Here is a 14727-nt window from a genome sequence, read left to right as displayed (position 1 = left end):
CGCGTTACCATCTACTTCCAGCTCAACTCTGGCTGTAGGCACGCTGTCAACAGCCCCATTGGCCAGTCTGACTTTAATGGCATCTTCTGTGTATGCCTTCCTCGGCACCAATGTCTTGTTGACAAAGGTCCTGGAGCTCCCAGTGTCCCTGTACACCTGTACTTGCTGGCCGTTCACAGCTCCAGTGCTGCTGTACTTGCTATCTTCCGCCAAGTTTCCATCCGCGTCCCAGGGCTTGTCTGCTCCCTGCGCGAACATACTCTGTGCCACCACATTCTTCTTGGAGAACCCTTTCCCCAAACTAGGGCAATCAGCTTTCACGTGCCCTGTTTCACGACAGTGGTAACAGGTCTTACGGAAGCCTCCCCCAGGCTCCCCGGAGCCACCTTGACCGCTCTTCCGGCCAGGCTCGCCCTCAGATCTTGATGAGTTGCGTGGACGGACACCTTCAGCCAGGCTCGTCTCGTGAGCCGTCAGATACTGGTCGCTCATCCTCCCCATTTCCTCCAAGGACTTTGGTTTCCTCTCTCGTAGGTGGATTGACAGATCTAAGGGGCACAGATCAAGGAATTGTTCCTGGACGACCAGATCACAGATTCCCTCATACGTCTTGGGGGTGCTAGACAGCTCGATCCACCTGTTCAGGTAACTGCTGAGACGTACAATGTACTGGTCCGGCACTTCCCCCTCCTGGGGAACTTCAGACCTGAACTTTTTCTTGAAACCGTCTTCGGTAAGTTCATACCTCTTAAGAATGGCTTCCTTCACCTTAACATAGTCCTGGGCATCGTCATCAGATAGCCTGCTGTACACATCCAGCGCCCTCCCCGTGAGTAGGGCACTCAGTAGAGACGCCCACGTGTCTTCCGCCCAGTGGTTGGCACGGGCAAACCTCTCAAACCTCAAGAGGTACCCATCTATTTCTTCGCCTTCCATGAAGCTGGGTAGTCTCGGCGTCTTAGCCTTGACGTCTCCTGCAGCATGCCCACCACCAGCCCAGCCGCCTGCTGCACCTGCGGGGAGGCCGCCACCTGCGGCACCGGCTGCGAAACCGGCTGCGACTGGCTAACCACCATGGGCTGCGGGATACGCGAGTGATCTTTCCCCGACGAGGGTCTCATCTGCTGGGGCTGTAGGGGAGGCTGCATGTGCGACTGTTGCCCAGACCTCTGCAGCTGGTAGATGGCCATGTGCTGAGGTCTGTGGTTATGGTCCCGCCCTGACCTCCCCTCTCTGTCCCTACGTCTGTCCCTGTCCCTGTGTCTGTCCCTGTCTCGGTCCCCTCGCCCTTCCCGTTGGCGTTCCTTCTCCACGCGATGTCTCTCCAGCCGCTCCTGCTGCCGCTGCATCTCACGCTGCCGCTCGTGCTCAATCAAATGATAGTTCTTACAGTTCAGTACATGAATCCTTTAAGACAGTCCCGCTGCTCACTCCTCCTCGAGTCGTCAATCTCTGGAAAGCGTCCATACAACACTGCTGGGCTCCACAGCGTCCCGTCTTCTCCTGGAATTCCCTCCTGGACTCTCTTCTTGCTTCCACCGCTTCCACTGACCGCCCCGTGAAGCACCAATCCGCGATCTTTGCCGTTGTATCCACACAAAGTCCGCTGGTCTCCGCTGGTCACAGCCTTATTCTCTGGCTCCCACGTGCACTGATTCTGTCCGGGTCCTGTGGACGTCCAGCTTCCGACTTTGCACGATCAACACAAAGTCCACTGATCTCTGCTGGTTACAACCTCCTCTGGTGTTTCCTGACCAACTGTCCTGCCGACAACGCCAATGTTACAGGTTCCTCCTAAATCTCCAAGAACAGTTGGACACACACCAAAGTCAAAGTTCCACAGCCTTTATTTTCCACACCCTTGCTCCAGGGCTCCCTTCTCAGAATGCCCCCCTATGCTCCCCTGGAGCGTTCCATTGGGGATATGGGGGTGTTCCAAACTAACTTCCCTACGATACATAACAATGAGACCTAGAAATGATTAGATTTTCGGCCCCCTGGCGGCTTACCTAGGTACCGCAGCAGAACTTCCGGTTTTGATATCTCGTGATCTGGACATGCTAGGGTCACGAATTTTGAAGGGCAGATAGCTCTTGGGATAGGGAAGAAGTGACATGAGTTCGTTTCCCCTAGCGGCTTGTTCTGGGACTGCAGGAGCATTTGTTGAAAATTTTTGAAGGAGGATAACTCAAGAACCGGTTGACGAATTGTCGTGATTTTTGGTATGTAGGTAGTTGAAGTGATGCTTGACATGGTCAAACAACAATTATGCAAATCAGGAGCTAATTTGCATAATTAATGAGGAAATTCTATAAATCTTCTTTGTTTTGTTGTTAATAGAACTATGAAACACTTGTGACATCACTTGTGAGAACGAGAAAAAACATCGGAGGATATAGATTATGTAAATGAGGACCTAATTTGCATAATGAATTTTTTTTGCATAGTAAATTTTTATAATTTTATAGTTGTAACTGTTGGGAATTTCATAATTGCCACATTTGGAAGTTAAGTGAAGGTGAACATCAACAAACATAATTTATTCAAATCATGACCTCATTTGCATAATTCATGAGGAAGTGCTATAATAGCATTTTTGTTAAGATAAGGCTGTCATTGGGTGGAGAATATGATCAGCTGATATAATCCATGCAAATGGGGCTCTTATTTACAAAATCAATTATTAAAATTGTATAATTTGTCAACCACAAGGGTTAACATCATTTGGCGAAGGTATAAGATCGTGGAACTCTTGTCTTCAGGCATTTTTTACTTCAGAAGTTTTTCTTCTTCAGAATCCACTAACTTTGACCAGACTAGACAATGTACCATACCAACAACCAATTATTATGTTGAAATATTTGTACTTAATTAGGCTTGATTTTCTATCTCTTAAGTTAGACAAATTTTCAACTCAAGTTGTAGGAGAAGGCTACAAACTGCATTTCAGAATGGTACGTATTAAAATGCAACAGCTTCTCCTGCGTGCGGCGTAGGGCGCAAAGTTAGAGACTAATATTGCACAATTGATTTTTCAACTTGTTCTACTTAAATAAACACAGCAATCAGCAAAGTCTAAAAAAAAATAAAAATAAAAATGAAATAAGATAATCTCTACCTACCGACCATAATTTTTTCAGGACCGAAACAGGAAACACAACATTTTTTTCCTTGGCCTTAGTATTCAAGTACTTTATTATAGGTTGATAACATTAATAGGATAATTTTACTTGGTATGATAATGTTTAACGACTTTTGGTTGAATGTGCTCCTGACTTTTTATAGTGGTGCGCCTAGATTTTTTCTGGTGCTCCTAACTTTTTGGGGTTAGGCGCACAGTGCTCCTAGGTCCAAAAGTTAGTCTGGAGCCCTGATATTAAACCGTTCCTGATAGAGACTATCCAGAACTGTGCCTGATCCTAATCGTAATCAGGCATAGAACCAGATGCGACGACTTTTGTCTTTTCTCTTAGACTCTGTTGTCGTGCCCCTACCTCTTGGTAGTAATCCAATAACGTGACTCCAAGCTGGAATACTTGAATCGGCTTGGTTTATTCTCTAGTCACGAACTCAGACCTTCTGTCTGGCTCGTCTCTTCTTGTCGTCTGACGCTACGCATGCGTGTTATTCTTTATGTTAAGTAAGCTGCTTAAACATTACCACATGTTACATCCCCTTTTCTTTAGTTACATTCTCTCAACGGATCTTTTCCGATCTTACACATTCACATATCTTTTGCCTTAGAGTTCTTTGGCATGTCAGTTCTTATGCACACTAGAGTCCTTGTGCTTTATGGTCTTCTCCAGGTTCTCTTCCTGTTAGTTCATTAGTTTGTTAGTTCAGTCCTCGAGTTCTACTTCAAAACTGCATGCATTACATAATCACTCGCTGACGTAATCCTTCAGGCGCGCACGTAATCCTTCAGGTGTACATGTGCTGGTGGTTGCACAACTCGGCCGGACCTCGTTGTCATCGGCTGTCCGTGTGCAGCTGCGTGTTCCACTGGCACTGTTGTCTCAGCTGCTGGTGTTGTTGGTGCTGGACATGGAGGGTTGTTTTCTTCCTCCACGGCGGTCATGTCTGGGGCTTCCTCGTTTGTTTTACGTAGGTGCCTCCTGTTTCTGCGGTAGCTGCCTCCGTCTTCTGTTCTTATCTCATATGATCGCTTCCCAACCTCCGCTACCACTGTTGCCTTCTTCCACTGTTTAGCGGTTGGGGTCATTGGTTGGCATCTTACTATGTCGCCAGCCTTGAGATCGGGCAAGTCTCTAGCTTGTCTGTCGTAGTACTTGCGCTGTCTCTTCTTTGCTTCTTGGAGTTTACTCGGAATGTCGCTCTGAACTCTCGGTTGGAGGAGGTTTGTCTTTATCGGCATGGTAGCTTTCGTCCTCCTGCTGAAGAGTCGTTGAGCCGGACTACTTCCGATCTCTTGCGATGGTGTGTTTCTGAAGTCTAGCAACGCTAGATACGGGTCGCTCTGTGCTAGTCTTGCTTTCTCCAGGAGTCGTTTGGTCGTCTTAACTGCGTTCTCCACCTTCCCATTGCTCTGGGGGTATCCTGGTGATGACGTTTGGTGCTTGAAGTTCCACTCACGGGCAAACTTCTCAAACTCTGAGGACGCAAACTGTGGTTCGTTGTCTGTCATCACTACGTCGGGAATGCCGTGTCTGGCAAACTGCATCTTCAGCTTTCTGATGTTGGTGGTGGACCGTGTGTCCGCTTCGCAGGTGTCTATCTCACAGAAGTTTGAGTAGTAGTCAACTGTGATGAGGTATTCTCTGTTATGTAGTGTGAAAAGGTCGACTCCTACCTTTTCCCATGGTCGTTGTGTGACGGGGTGTGGAATCAGGCTTTCCTTTTGTTGCCTGTTGCCGACTGATTGGCATATGTCGCATCTGCTGACGTAGTCTTTTACTTCAGCATTCATCCCTGGCCAATACACACAGTCTTTAGCGAGTTTTGAGTGACCCTTCCATTTCCCCCATGTATAATGTAAGTCTCTTGAGTGCTGTGTCCTCTGATATTCTGTCCTGCACACTGTAGTCTGTATATCGATCATCCCACACTTCTGTTCTTTTGGGGATCTACAGTAGTCTTGTCTTTACTTAGGTACCAATAACAACTGTCTTAATGTCCAGGTTGGTTTGAAACATGTTTTAATACCATGTATGAGCACTGCAAATTCTCCATAGAGCTTCTGAAAGGTTCTTGATGTAGATAGGATGGTAGGATATCATCATGCACCCGAGAGGGCAGATTGAGATTGACTGAAAATCATGTTGAGTTGTTTTTTTGTGTTGGAACATAGCTTTATAAATTCTACAACATACTGTTATGGATAAATCTACCAACTTGGATGGGCTTTCATTCAAAGCTCTTCTACTAGCTAACTCATGACCAATATGTTTTGTCTTCTCTATCACTAGGAAAGCTTAACTTACAAACCCTGTATGAAAAAAACATTTTCTACAAATTACATGGTCAATAAAATGGTCTTTCTTAAATTAGTCTACATAGTGACGTAGCCCATTTATCTTACAATTTGATGATTTTTGTCTTCAACTCAGAAAAACGCAAGTCCCTCACATGTATCTGTACTTCCTGATACAGTGGTCTTTTGGATCAGCTACAAACAGATGTCCATCCTCTGTCACAGCCACCCCATGGGGTTTGCTCAGTTTGTCCCCCTCACTGCTAATGGTGGACACCCAGGTGCCATCTGGGCGGAACACCTGAAGCTTCTTGCCGTATTGTACACCACCTACATTAGATTCCATTCCAATGTTTCCCAGAACTATGTTCCCCTTGCTGTCAGCTGACACCCCTGTAGGGTCCCACATGTTCTGTGGCTGTCTACCTTTCTGACCAAACTTGTGTTGGAAGTTAAAATTCTTGTCAAACACTTGAACACGGCTGTTGTCTTTTTCTGCTACAATGATGTTGTCTTCTTCATCCACACAGACAAAACAGGGCAAGTCAAACTGTCCCTCCCCCTTCCCCTGCCCTCCCATCTGTTTCACCAGTGTCCCATCTGCCTCAAACAGGAAAATGCTGTGTTTACCACGATCAGCTACAAGAACCCTCCCGTCCCTCTGTATTGCCAGGCCAAAAGGATTTATGCAATTTTCACATTAAAAGACCCAAAAAGTCAGCTGCGCTGACCTGGCGATGACGTCACAAATGTTGGGTTATGAATGAATGACTTAATTTCAGGTATTTCACCCATAGAAAACAACGATACAAACATAGAAACACGACTATACATACAACACCTACATTTTCAAAAAGGAATCTCTGCACTGACAATCCGACCTCAGAAGACATTGTATTATGCTGCTTTTGGTGTTGTTTAGCCTATTAATAAAAGTGTAGCATAATTTTCTGCGTCTGGAATACATAATATGCTCCAACATTTTGCAGCAAACGCTTGTAAGCGATACAGGTCGGTAGTTGGCTGCATCACTCCTGTCGCCTTTCTTAGATATTGGGTGTATAAATGCTCTACGCCAATCAGGTGGTACTTGGCCCTCTTGCAGGGATTGGTTGAAAATAAAATGCAAAACAGGACTAATCTCGAGGGCATACTCCTTTAGTACTCAGGTCCACTAGCTTTGTTAGGGTTAATGCCTTGCAGTAATTTCTGGATCCCTTCCAAAGTGACAGTTATTTTGGGCATGCTGGAATCAAATGTGTCTGTAGTTTGGTGAACAAACATAGTACGTACTAGTTGCCAGGCGACCCGTTCATCACGTGACCAGCCAGCGAGTGCGTTGAGTCAAACAGTTCCAAGGCCTGCATGGAGATTCAAGATGGTTTTATTGTTTTTTTATCGAGTAGCGTGCGTAGTCCAGTGGTCAGCGATCCTGCCTCTGGACTGAGAGGTTGGGAGTTCGAATCCCGGCTGTTGTCGCTCACCCGACATGCACGCTACTGTTTAGGGTCGCAGTCCTTAGGACGGGATGTTAAGCCGTGGTCCACTGTTCATTGGGCTTGTCGAAATGATCTGGGGGAATTTCCCCGGTACAATGAACCTGTAAATACTGTACATAGCGTCTGTCATCTCTGTCACGACCAGTGGAAGATTAGCTCTTCAGTGAGCTAAACTGGTTCGAGATATTTTTTTTCAGTTAATAACTGAACTAGAAAGGTAACATTTGCAAAGCAAATCATATTCGTTATGTTTACATTTGCATAAGCTGCTCTGTTAATTCTTACTCGAACACATTCATATATGGTCAGACAGGAGTCTGCTATAAAATTGCAACATCATGTAACCCAACACTAGTTACCATGGTGATAGACTGTCTGGTTCAGGTCATTGACCTTTTATGTTTGAAGAAGAGGAAACTGAACAAAAACAATATGTACAAACTAATTTACTAAGCATATAGGTATACAATTTAGAATGTTGTTTTATGTTTATCAAAGACCAATAAATATACAGGCTGTATAGGGGATTCATATTCTTTCATTTAAGATACAATCTTAATAATGAATAGTTATTAAGGTCTCATACTGCAATTACTCCGCACGTGTAGGGTCTAAAAGAGTCCCGACAAAAAAATGATTGTGCCTGAACAGCGTGAGTTTAGGTCTACCATAAAATCCCTTTCATCACTCAGACCTGATCTAAAAGGATTTGAGGTGAAAGCCTGTTTATTACTGACAGGATCAGGCAGGGAAGTTTTCAAGGTTCACCAACAAATTAAATTGGTGTGGCCTAAATGCTATAATTATCTGCACGCTTCACTCTATAAATATGTAGTTTGAAATGAATGACAAACAATTGGTGTGTCCTAAATGCTATATTTACTGACCAGCATGGGCAGCAAAACCTGGGTCACAAAGAGAAGGAATCTCCTCAGCGCCTTCCGCTCCTGTGCCTGTAAGCACCAGACAAGTATCTATTAATGTGTTCTTGCTTCTGTACGAGTTCTATTTTCATTGCTTGTTGTGTAGAGATGCTTGACTTCTAGACTGTTTGGGGTTGGGTGTTAGCCAGCTCGTAGTGAGCTCAAATCATAAAAATTACTTGCTGTCGCCTAAATGCTATATTTACTCACTAACATGGGCAGCAAAACCTGTGTGATAAAGAACACAAATCGTCGGAGGGACAGCAGCTCCGCATCCAGGTCCTGCCTGCTCCTCCTCCCTCTCTGTCCTCAGGTCACCTCTGCCCTCTCAAATCTCCTGTAAACATCAGACAAATATCTATTAATGAGAGTGGTTGCTTCTGTATGAGTTCTATTTTCATGGCACCAGCATGGGCAGCAACACCTTGGTCACAAACGCCGAAGTGTGACGAGTTAATCCTTGGCGCTCTATCTCTCCTTCTTCCTCCTCTCTACAATCAGACAAAGTATTGTGTATATCAGGTACCTGGGGCAGGTCAAATCTTGTAACAAGTGCGGCGAACAAGGTCACTTGTTCGCCGAATGTCCCACGGAAAAGTGCGGACGTTGCCTACAGTTGAAAATAGAACTCATACTCCACAGCGCACACGCACCCCCCAGTACGTATATTTTTGTTGCAGCATGACAGGTACAGGCCAGCACTGGCGATGCCGGAAGGCAAGAGAAAGATGCACAGCCAAAGTGCTTCAAACACTCACCGGGGAGTTTATTCCGAAGGACAAACACAATCATCCTTGCTTGCAAATTTTAAAATATAACGTTACACTTACAGATGAAGAAGTAATGCAATATGCCTACAGTTGAAAATAGAACTCATACAGAAGCAAGCACTCATTTATAGATATATTGCCAACCCGCAGCCCATAGGGAATGGGACTGTCCCCATTTGGAGCAAGCGGTGCTGTCCGGCCTAAATAGGGCTGCTTGGTCGTTCAGGGTGCTACGCCTCAACTTCTGCCGGTATAATGAAGTGTGTTGTGGTTCTTTAGACAGAAAAAATATATAAAAATACCTTTCAGCATTCATGCACCTACTGTTTCTGATTTATTTTCCCGCAATAGTTTGATATATATCGGAATAAAATATGTGGGAGTAAACTTACAGCCAGATTTGACACCATCTGTATAGTGACTTGGTACATGTTGGCGACAGCCTGCCTCCCCTGGGCGTTTCAACCTCAGTAAATAGGAGTCCCATAGTTCTCCTGATCATACACATGTACATGAAGGCAACAGGTGGACCTAAGTACATATTTTCAATTTGTGCCACCTGATCTGGTTTTGCAGCTTTTCTTTGATCTCTCTTTCACTCCCAGCCTTCAGGGACTGCGTAAGACGTCACAAGACGTAAACTTGCTAGTGCTCTTGTGCTGCTTGCTCAACATTCTTCCTTCTCTGTGCCTTCTTTTCCATGGATGTTTGTTTTTTCATCGTCTTCTCAGTCATTTTTTTTTAACTTGCAGGATGTTTCTGATTTTTTTCTCAATTTTTGCACTGTTTCTCCCTCGTGGTGGTGCTGTTTCTCCCTCGTGGTGGTGCTTCAGTGTTTGAGTCGGGCTCTGTATCGCTCCCCGCCGGTGCGTCCACCGAGGCTGTTTCTATCCACTTGCTGCCTAGGTACCTTCTTCAGGGATTACCCCCTTTGCTCTCCCGACCAGATTGTAGCTATCTCCCCCTTGGATTTTCGTTGGGTATCCTTCTGGGCTTCCCTGCCAGTGGAAAAGGGCCTTGAGTGATTCCCGGTATCGTCACTTCCCTCCCTTCGCGGAAATCCAATATGGCGCCCGAGGCGCTGTCTCGTGGCGCGACACAAAAAGGGCTCTAGAATCTTTAAAAAGGTAGTTCTTCAGGTAATCTAGACTTTAAAACGTCCCTAGTACTAACATACTTCGACTACTGGTCTTCTATTAAAAAAATATTTAAAAAATCACGTAAAAAATAGCTTAATTAAAAACCAATGCAGCAGAGCAAATTAGATCATGTCCATCCAAATCGGCCCTCAGTAGTGCCTTGCACTGCTCTTCCTTCATGTCTGGGAGTTCAGACTGGATAGCGATGGCAGACGCTCCTTTTGGATCCTTGATACTCGTAATAATATCCTCTACCCTGTTTAGTGTTATGGACTGTATGTCCAAAGGCAAAGCAGGGGGTGGATGCGGTCGTCCATGACTCCTTAGTACTCGGGTCGACATCTTCCAGTACATAGGCGACCGGAGTGCACTCTAAGACTAAAAACGTCCGCCGACGATCTCCTCCCGTCACTGGTGCGTACTCCTCCTCCTCCTCCTCCTAATAAATGTACACATATCATCGATGAATGACAAACAATTAGTGTGTCCTAAATGCTATATTTACTGACCAGCATGGGCAGCAAAACCTGGGTCACAAAGAGAAGGAATCTCCTCAGCGCCTTCAGCTCCTGTGCCTGTAAGCACCAGACAAATATCTATTAATGTGTTCTTGCTTCTGTACGAGTTCTATTTTCATTGCTATGAAAATGAAAACATAAAAGTACAACAAGAAGCCAAAAAAATAAACTTTTCAGTCCGTCTCTTTGTCATCCTTTTCCCTTCCACACTTCTCTATCTCTATTCAGTTGAACGTGTTAGGAAATTTGTGAGGATTTTACGTCTTCTTGACCTTGTCATAACCCCGCGACACTGAAAGAAGTGAGACAATGACATTGTATAAGTTCTTGACGCTATCTAATATTTCCTCTAACTTGAGCCCCTTTTGCTCTGTATTCATATATATGTTCTAATTTTAATTTAACTTGCGTGTATTTATTTAAGATTTCGTCATTCAACGTTTCGTCTAGTTGCCTCTCCAGTTCTTGCAGTCTATTTTCTAGATCTTGGTGTTCTATATTAATTCTACTGGCTTTAATCTTAGCATATTTATCCGAGAACTCCTTAATCTTAACTTTACATATCTCCCAAGCTAATTGTTTTGATTCACTGTAATTTTCAAATTCCTTAACTACAGAGAGTACAGTAGATCTCACACCCATAGCATAGTTCTCATCCAACAGGTGGGAGGTATTGAGGCGCCAAGACCCTGGCCCTCTAGCAAAATTTTCAAGTTTATCTTAGGTTCATCTCCGTAGCGTGGTGTGTATAGACTACTCCCGTACGCGTGTTGAGTACACGCCGGTTTCGTTTGTGTGCATCAGAGAGCTGCTTGAAACGGGCTTTTGTGATGGCTGAACATTCCCGCGCCCGTGTCCGCCTAACCATGTACCACAGAACCAACCCCGGAACAAATACTGCAACAGCAACCGCATACTACATACAGCCGCACCTGGACAGGGCGGCAGGGTTTATATATGTGTGGTTTATTTCAATAACAATTGTCTCAAACATTGCAGCCAAAGCATTGGCTGAATTGCGTCGGGACAATTACAATTCGTATAGGCGTGTGATTAAAACATATAACATACGGAGTAAAAAGTTCTATACAGAATTTTTCGGAGTGTCAAATACTGCTACAAGTTTATGTCCGTAATGGGTTTCAGGTTTTCCCGCCATTCGACAAATTTCTGTGACGGTAGTGGTGCCGGGTTTCACAATTTCCCGCCATTCGATGAACTTCTGTGACAGTGGTAGTGTCATCATCATCATCATCATTCATCCTCCGTAGAGGTGGAGCATACAAAGTTAGTTCGCCACAACTGTCTGTCATACATCACTGAGAAAAGTTCATGTCCCTCCAAGCCAGTTTCAGTTTCAATAAGTTTCTTAACTGTTATGTTTGGGCGTCCAACTCTTCTCTTACAGGTATCAGGGTTCCAGAGTAGAAGCCTACTGGCTGGTTCTTCACTACGTATTACATGACCGGCCAAGCTTAGTCGTCGACATTTGACTACTGAAGTTACATTTGGTAGCGAACCGTATAACTGTTCATTAGTAGTGTGTTTCCACCATGGTGTATTGAAAACCACTCGCAACATCTTCGTGTATGTTCCGTTTAGTTTTCTAGAATGTGACATATTCATGACCCATGATTCTGACCCATACAAAAGAATTGTTTCAATACATGCCTTAAACACTTTGATCTTAGTTTGTTTTCTAATGGGCGCTTTCCAAATCTTATGTAATGAGTGAAGAGCACTCCATGCCTGTGCGATCCGCACATCCATGTCATGAACACTATCAGAGTACCCCCCTAAGTATTTGAAATCCGCAACACATTCAATTACAGTGCCATCAGTGGCAAAAAGTAAACTGTCAGTAGTAGGGTTTAGATGCATGAACTTTGTCGCATGTCGCTTTGGAAGCATTCAAATATAAACCTATTTTTTGACATGAAGTTTCAACTTTTGTGAGAAGATCTTGTGCATATTTTATTGAGTTTTCCAATAAAGCAATATCATCAGCAAAATCAAGGTCTGGGAGGGTTTCAGCTGGGTATCGTCGGCTCCGACGACGACGGAGAGTAAGCCCGTCTGATTCTGAAATCGAAGACCGGAGCGCATAGTCGAGGCAAATAACAAAAAGGAAAGGGGCCAAAGGATCGCCCTGCAGGACTCCAGTGTTAATGCTAAATGCATCGGTTTCTCGCTCAGGAGTAATAACCACAGCACTGGTGTCCTCGTACATGACTCGAATAGCGCTGACGACATCCAGCGGAATCCCATACGCTTCCAAGATATGAAACATTTTGTGGCGGTTAATCGAATCGAAAGCCTTGCGGAAATCGATAAACACAAGTACTGCCTCTTGGTCAAAGTTTCTCAACTCTTCTACAATGCGTCTGAGCGCGAGAATGTGAGAAGTAGTTGATCTACCTTGACGGAAGCCATTTTGGTTTGTACGTAACACTTTGTCGACAACTGGACGAATCCTATTGAGCAAACAACGGTTATAAATTTTGGATGCAATTTGTGACAGTGAAATACCTCTATAATTATCTGGGCGGCGCAAGTCACCTTTCTTAGGGATGGGGATGATTCCAGACAATCCCCATTCCTTGGGGCGCTCTCCCCTGTAGGTTAAGTTGCAAAAGTGCAAGAGAATTTTTGTCATGCTCGGTAGTTTCCAAAATTCTGATGGGAGGCCATCCATGCCAGGTGCTTTCCCAGTTTTTAGTTGCATGGTTGCCAAGGTAACTTCTTCCTGAGAAAACTCCCCACTCTTAATCTCGGTGAAAACATCAAATACTTTATAGATTGGTTCAGTGCTTATAGGATTCGTATTCACATTAAGAAGGTTTTTTAAATGATCCCCCCATAGTTTCAGTCGGTCTTCCCCCTTAATATACACAACACTTTTTGATTTCTTTCCTGCAAGAGTCTTCACAAGGTCCCATGCATTTTTGACATCTGTTGACAAAGCTGGATTTTCAAAGATAGTGAGTGTCTCGTTAATACGCCTGTCTTCGCAGCGATCATAGGTTTTCCGCAGGTTGACCTGTGCTGCTTGTACATTCCGAGTAGATGCTCTTGAGTGTTGCTTTCCTTGCTGTTACTACTGGATCAGCGTCTCTGGTATCTTGAGCTCGGCGAGGTTTACGTGGTAGCAATTCCTTGCCGGTTTTGTGGGCAATGTTAACAAAAGATGTGTAGTTTTGTTCAGACAGGGGTAAGTTTTCATAACGAGATTTGACTGTATCCTCTATCTTGGATGCCAGTTGCTTGTTCTTTGTAACCGCACTCCAGAAAAGCTTCTTTGAGGCTGCATTCTTGGACACTCTAAGGCTGAGTTTAACCGTGGCAGTCACAATTCGATGGTCGCTACCGACTGGGTTCGAAGAGGAATATGCCTGGCAGTCCTTAACACTGTTGCGCCATCGTTTACGGTAAAGACATAAATCTATCTGGGAGCGGTCACCCTTTGGTGATCGAAATGTCCAAAGTTTGCGGCTAGGTTTGCGGAAGGAGATGTTACCAACTACAAGGTTGTGTTGCTCTATAAAGGTTTTAAAGAGCAGACCGTTACGGTTTGATACCTTGTGGATGGAATGGCCCTTTGCAATTTGAGCATCCATATCACCTCCTATGAATAACATGGCATGTGGCGGTATACTCTCGACTGTGTTGCTCAATTTTGTGTAGAAGTCATTTGCAATGTCATCCGACAAACTGTTGTGTGGGGCATAACAGGAGACAATTACAGATGCTGGGTTGCCCTTAAACCTGGCAACAATTATACGTTCGTCAATTTTTCTCACAGAGAGTAGAACGACATGCTCCGGACATGCTCCTTAATGGTAAGAAGAGCCAGCTGTTGCTGATCTGTTCCAGCCGTGGTGTACCATCAATGCCACCGCTCACTCTTGGAGGTGACCTTGTCCCAGTCACGAGTGTCGCTAAAGGCCTCGGTTTCACCTTTGACAGCAAACTGTCCTGGGAGGAACATGTCAGGGCTTCAGTAGCAAATGCTTCAAGCAGGCTTCATTTCCTGCGATTGTTAACCAAGCAGGGAATGATTGTGGACGACCTCATACAAGTATACTTATCACTCATCCGCCCCGTACTGGAATATGGCCACGTTTTACTCGTCGGTTGCAACGTAGCTCTAGCAAACAGCATGGAACGAGTCCAACGTCACGCACTTCGTATCATCTCTTGCGGAGGGAGACGCGACGTACCAGCTCTACCCTCTCTAAAGGAAAGGAGAGAGTCTGCGGCCGTGTCCCTGTTCAGGTCGATGCTAAATCCCGAACACCCACTACACGACCTGGTGCCCCCCCAGAGAGCAACTGCTACCGGCAGGATCCTAAGGAACAGCCAGGCCATGAGTGCTCCCAGGGCCAGGACAAAGCGGCTCCAGCAGTCCTTTCTCCACAGGGCCATAGCCCTATACAACGAAGAACTG

The 14727-nt window shown here is 45.0% G+C and overlaps 3 protein-coding genes across 3 annotated transcripts; all 3 read right to left on the bottom strand.

Moving 5' to 3' along the window:
- Positions 1-8: 8 nt before the first annotated feature.
- Positions 9-1349, bottom strand: LOC109476860 (the record flags this gene model as incomplete). The annotated part of the gene is made up of 2 exons (XM_019777877.1): positions 990-1349; positions 9-894 (listed from the first exon to the last, which is right to left on the bottom strand). Coding segments are annotated over exons 1-2 (1246 nt in total), but the record flags the coding sequence as incomplete, so codon positions are not given.
- Positions 1350-3901: 2552 nt separating this feature from the next.
- Positions 3902-4927, bottom strand: LOC109476859. Its single transcript, XM_019777876.1, has one exon. The coding sequence runs from the start codon at positions 4925-4927 to the stop codon at positions 3902-3904; it is 1026 nt and encodes a 341-aa protein (XP_019633435.1).
- A 569-nt stretch (positions 4928-5496) lies between these two features.
- Positions 5497-14705, bottom strand: LOC109476858 (tripartite motif-containing protein 2-like). The gene is made up of 6 exons (XM_019777875.1): positions 14501-14705; positions 14184-14255; positions 10553-10572; positions 10272-10337; positions 7818-7883; positions 5497-6110 (listed from the first exon to the last, which is right to left on the bottom strand). Exons 1-6 carry the CDS (start codon positions 14703-14705, stop codon positions 5583-5585), a joined length of 957 nt encoding a protein of 318 aa, XP_019633434.1. The 3' UTR covers positions 5497-5582.
- Positions 14706-14727: the final 22 nt, after the last annotated feature.

This window comes from Branchiostoma belcheri, unplaced genomic scaffold (assembly GCF_001625305.1).
Source record: "Branchiostoma belcheri isolate BF01 breed outbred unplaced genomic scaffold, Haploidv18h27 scaffold398, whole genome shotgun sequence".
Lineage (NCBI taxonomy): Eukaryota > Metazoa > Chordata > Leptocardii > Amphioxiformes > Branchiostomatidae > Branchiostoma > Branchiostoma belcheri.
The sequence above is the reverse complement of the archived record's forward strand: the minus strand, read 5'-3'. Positions and strand labels throughout refer to the sequence as shown.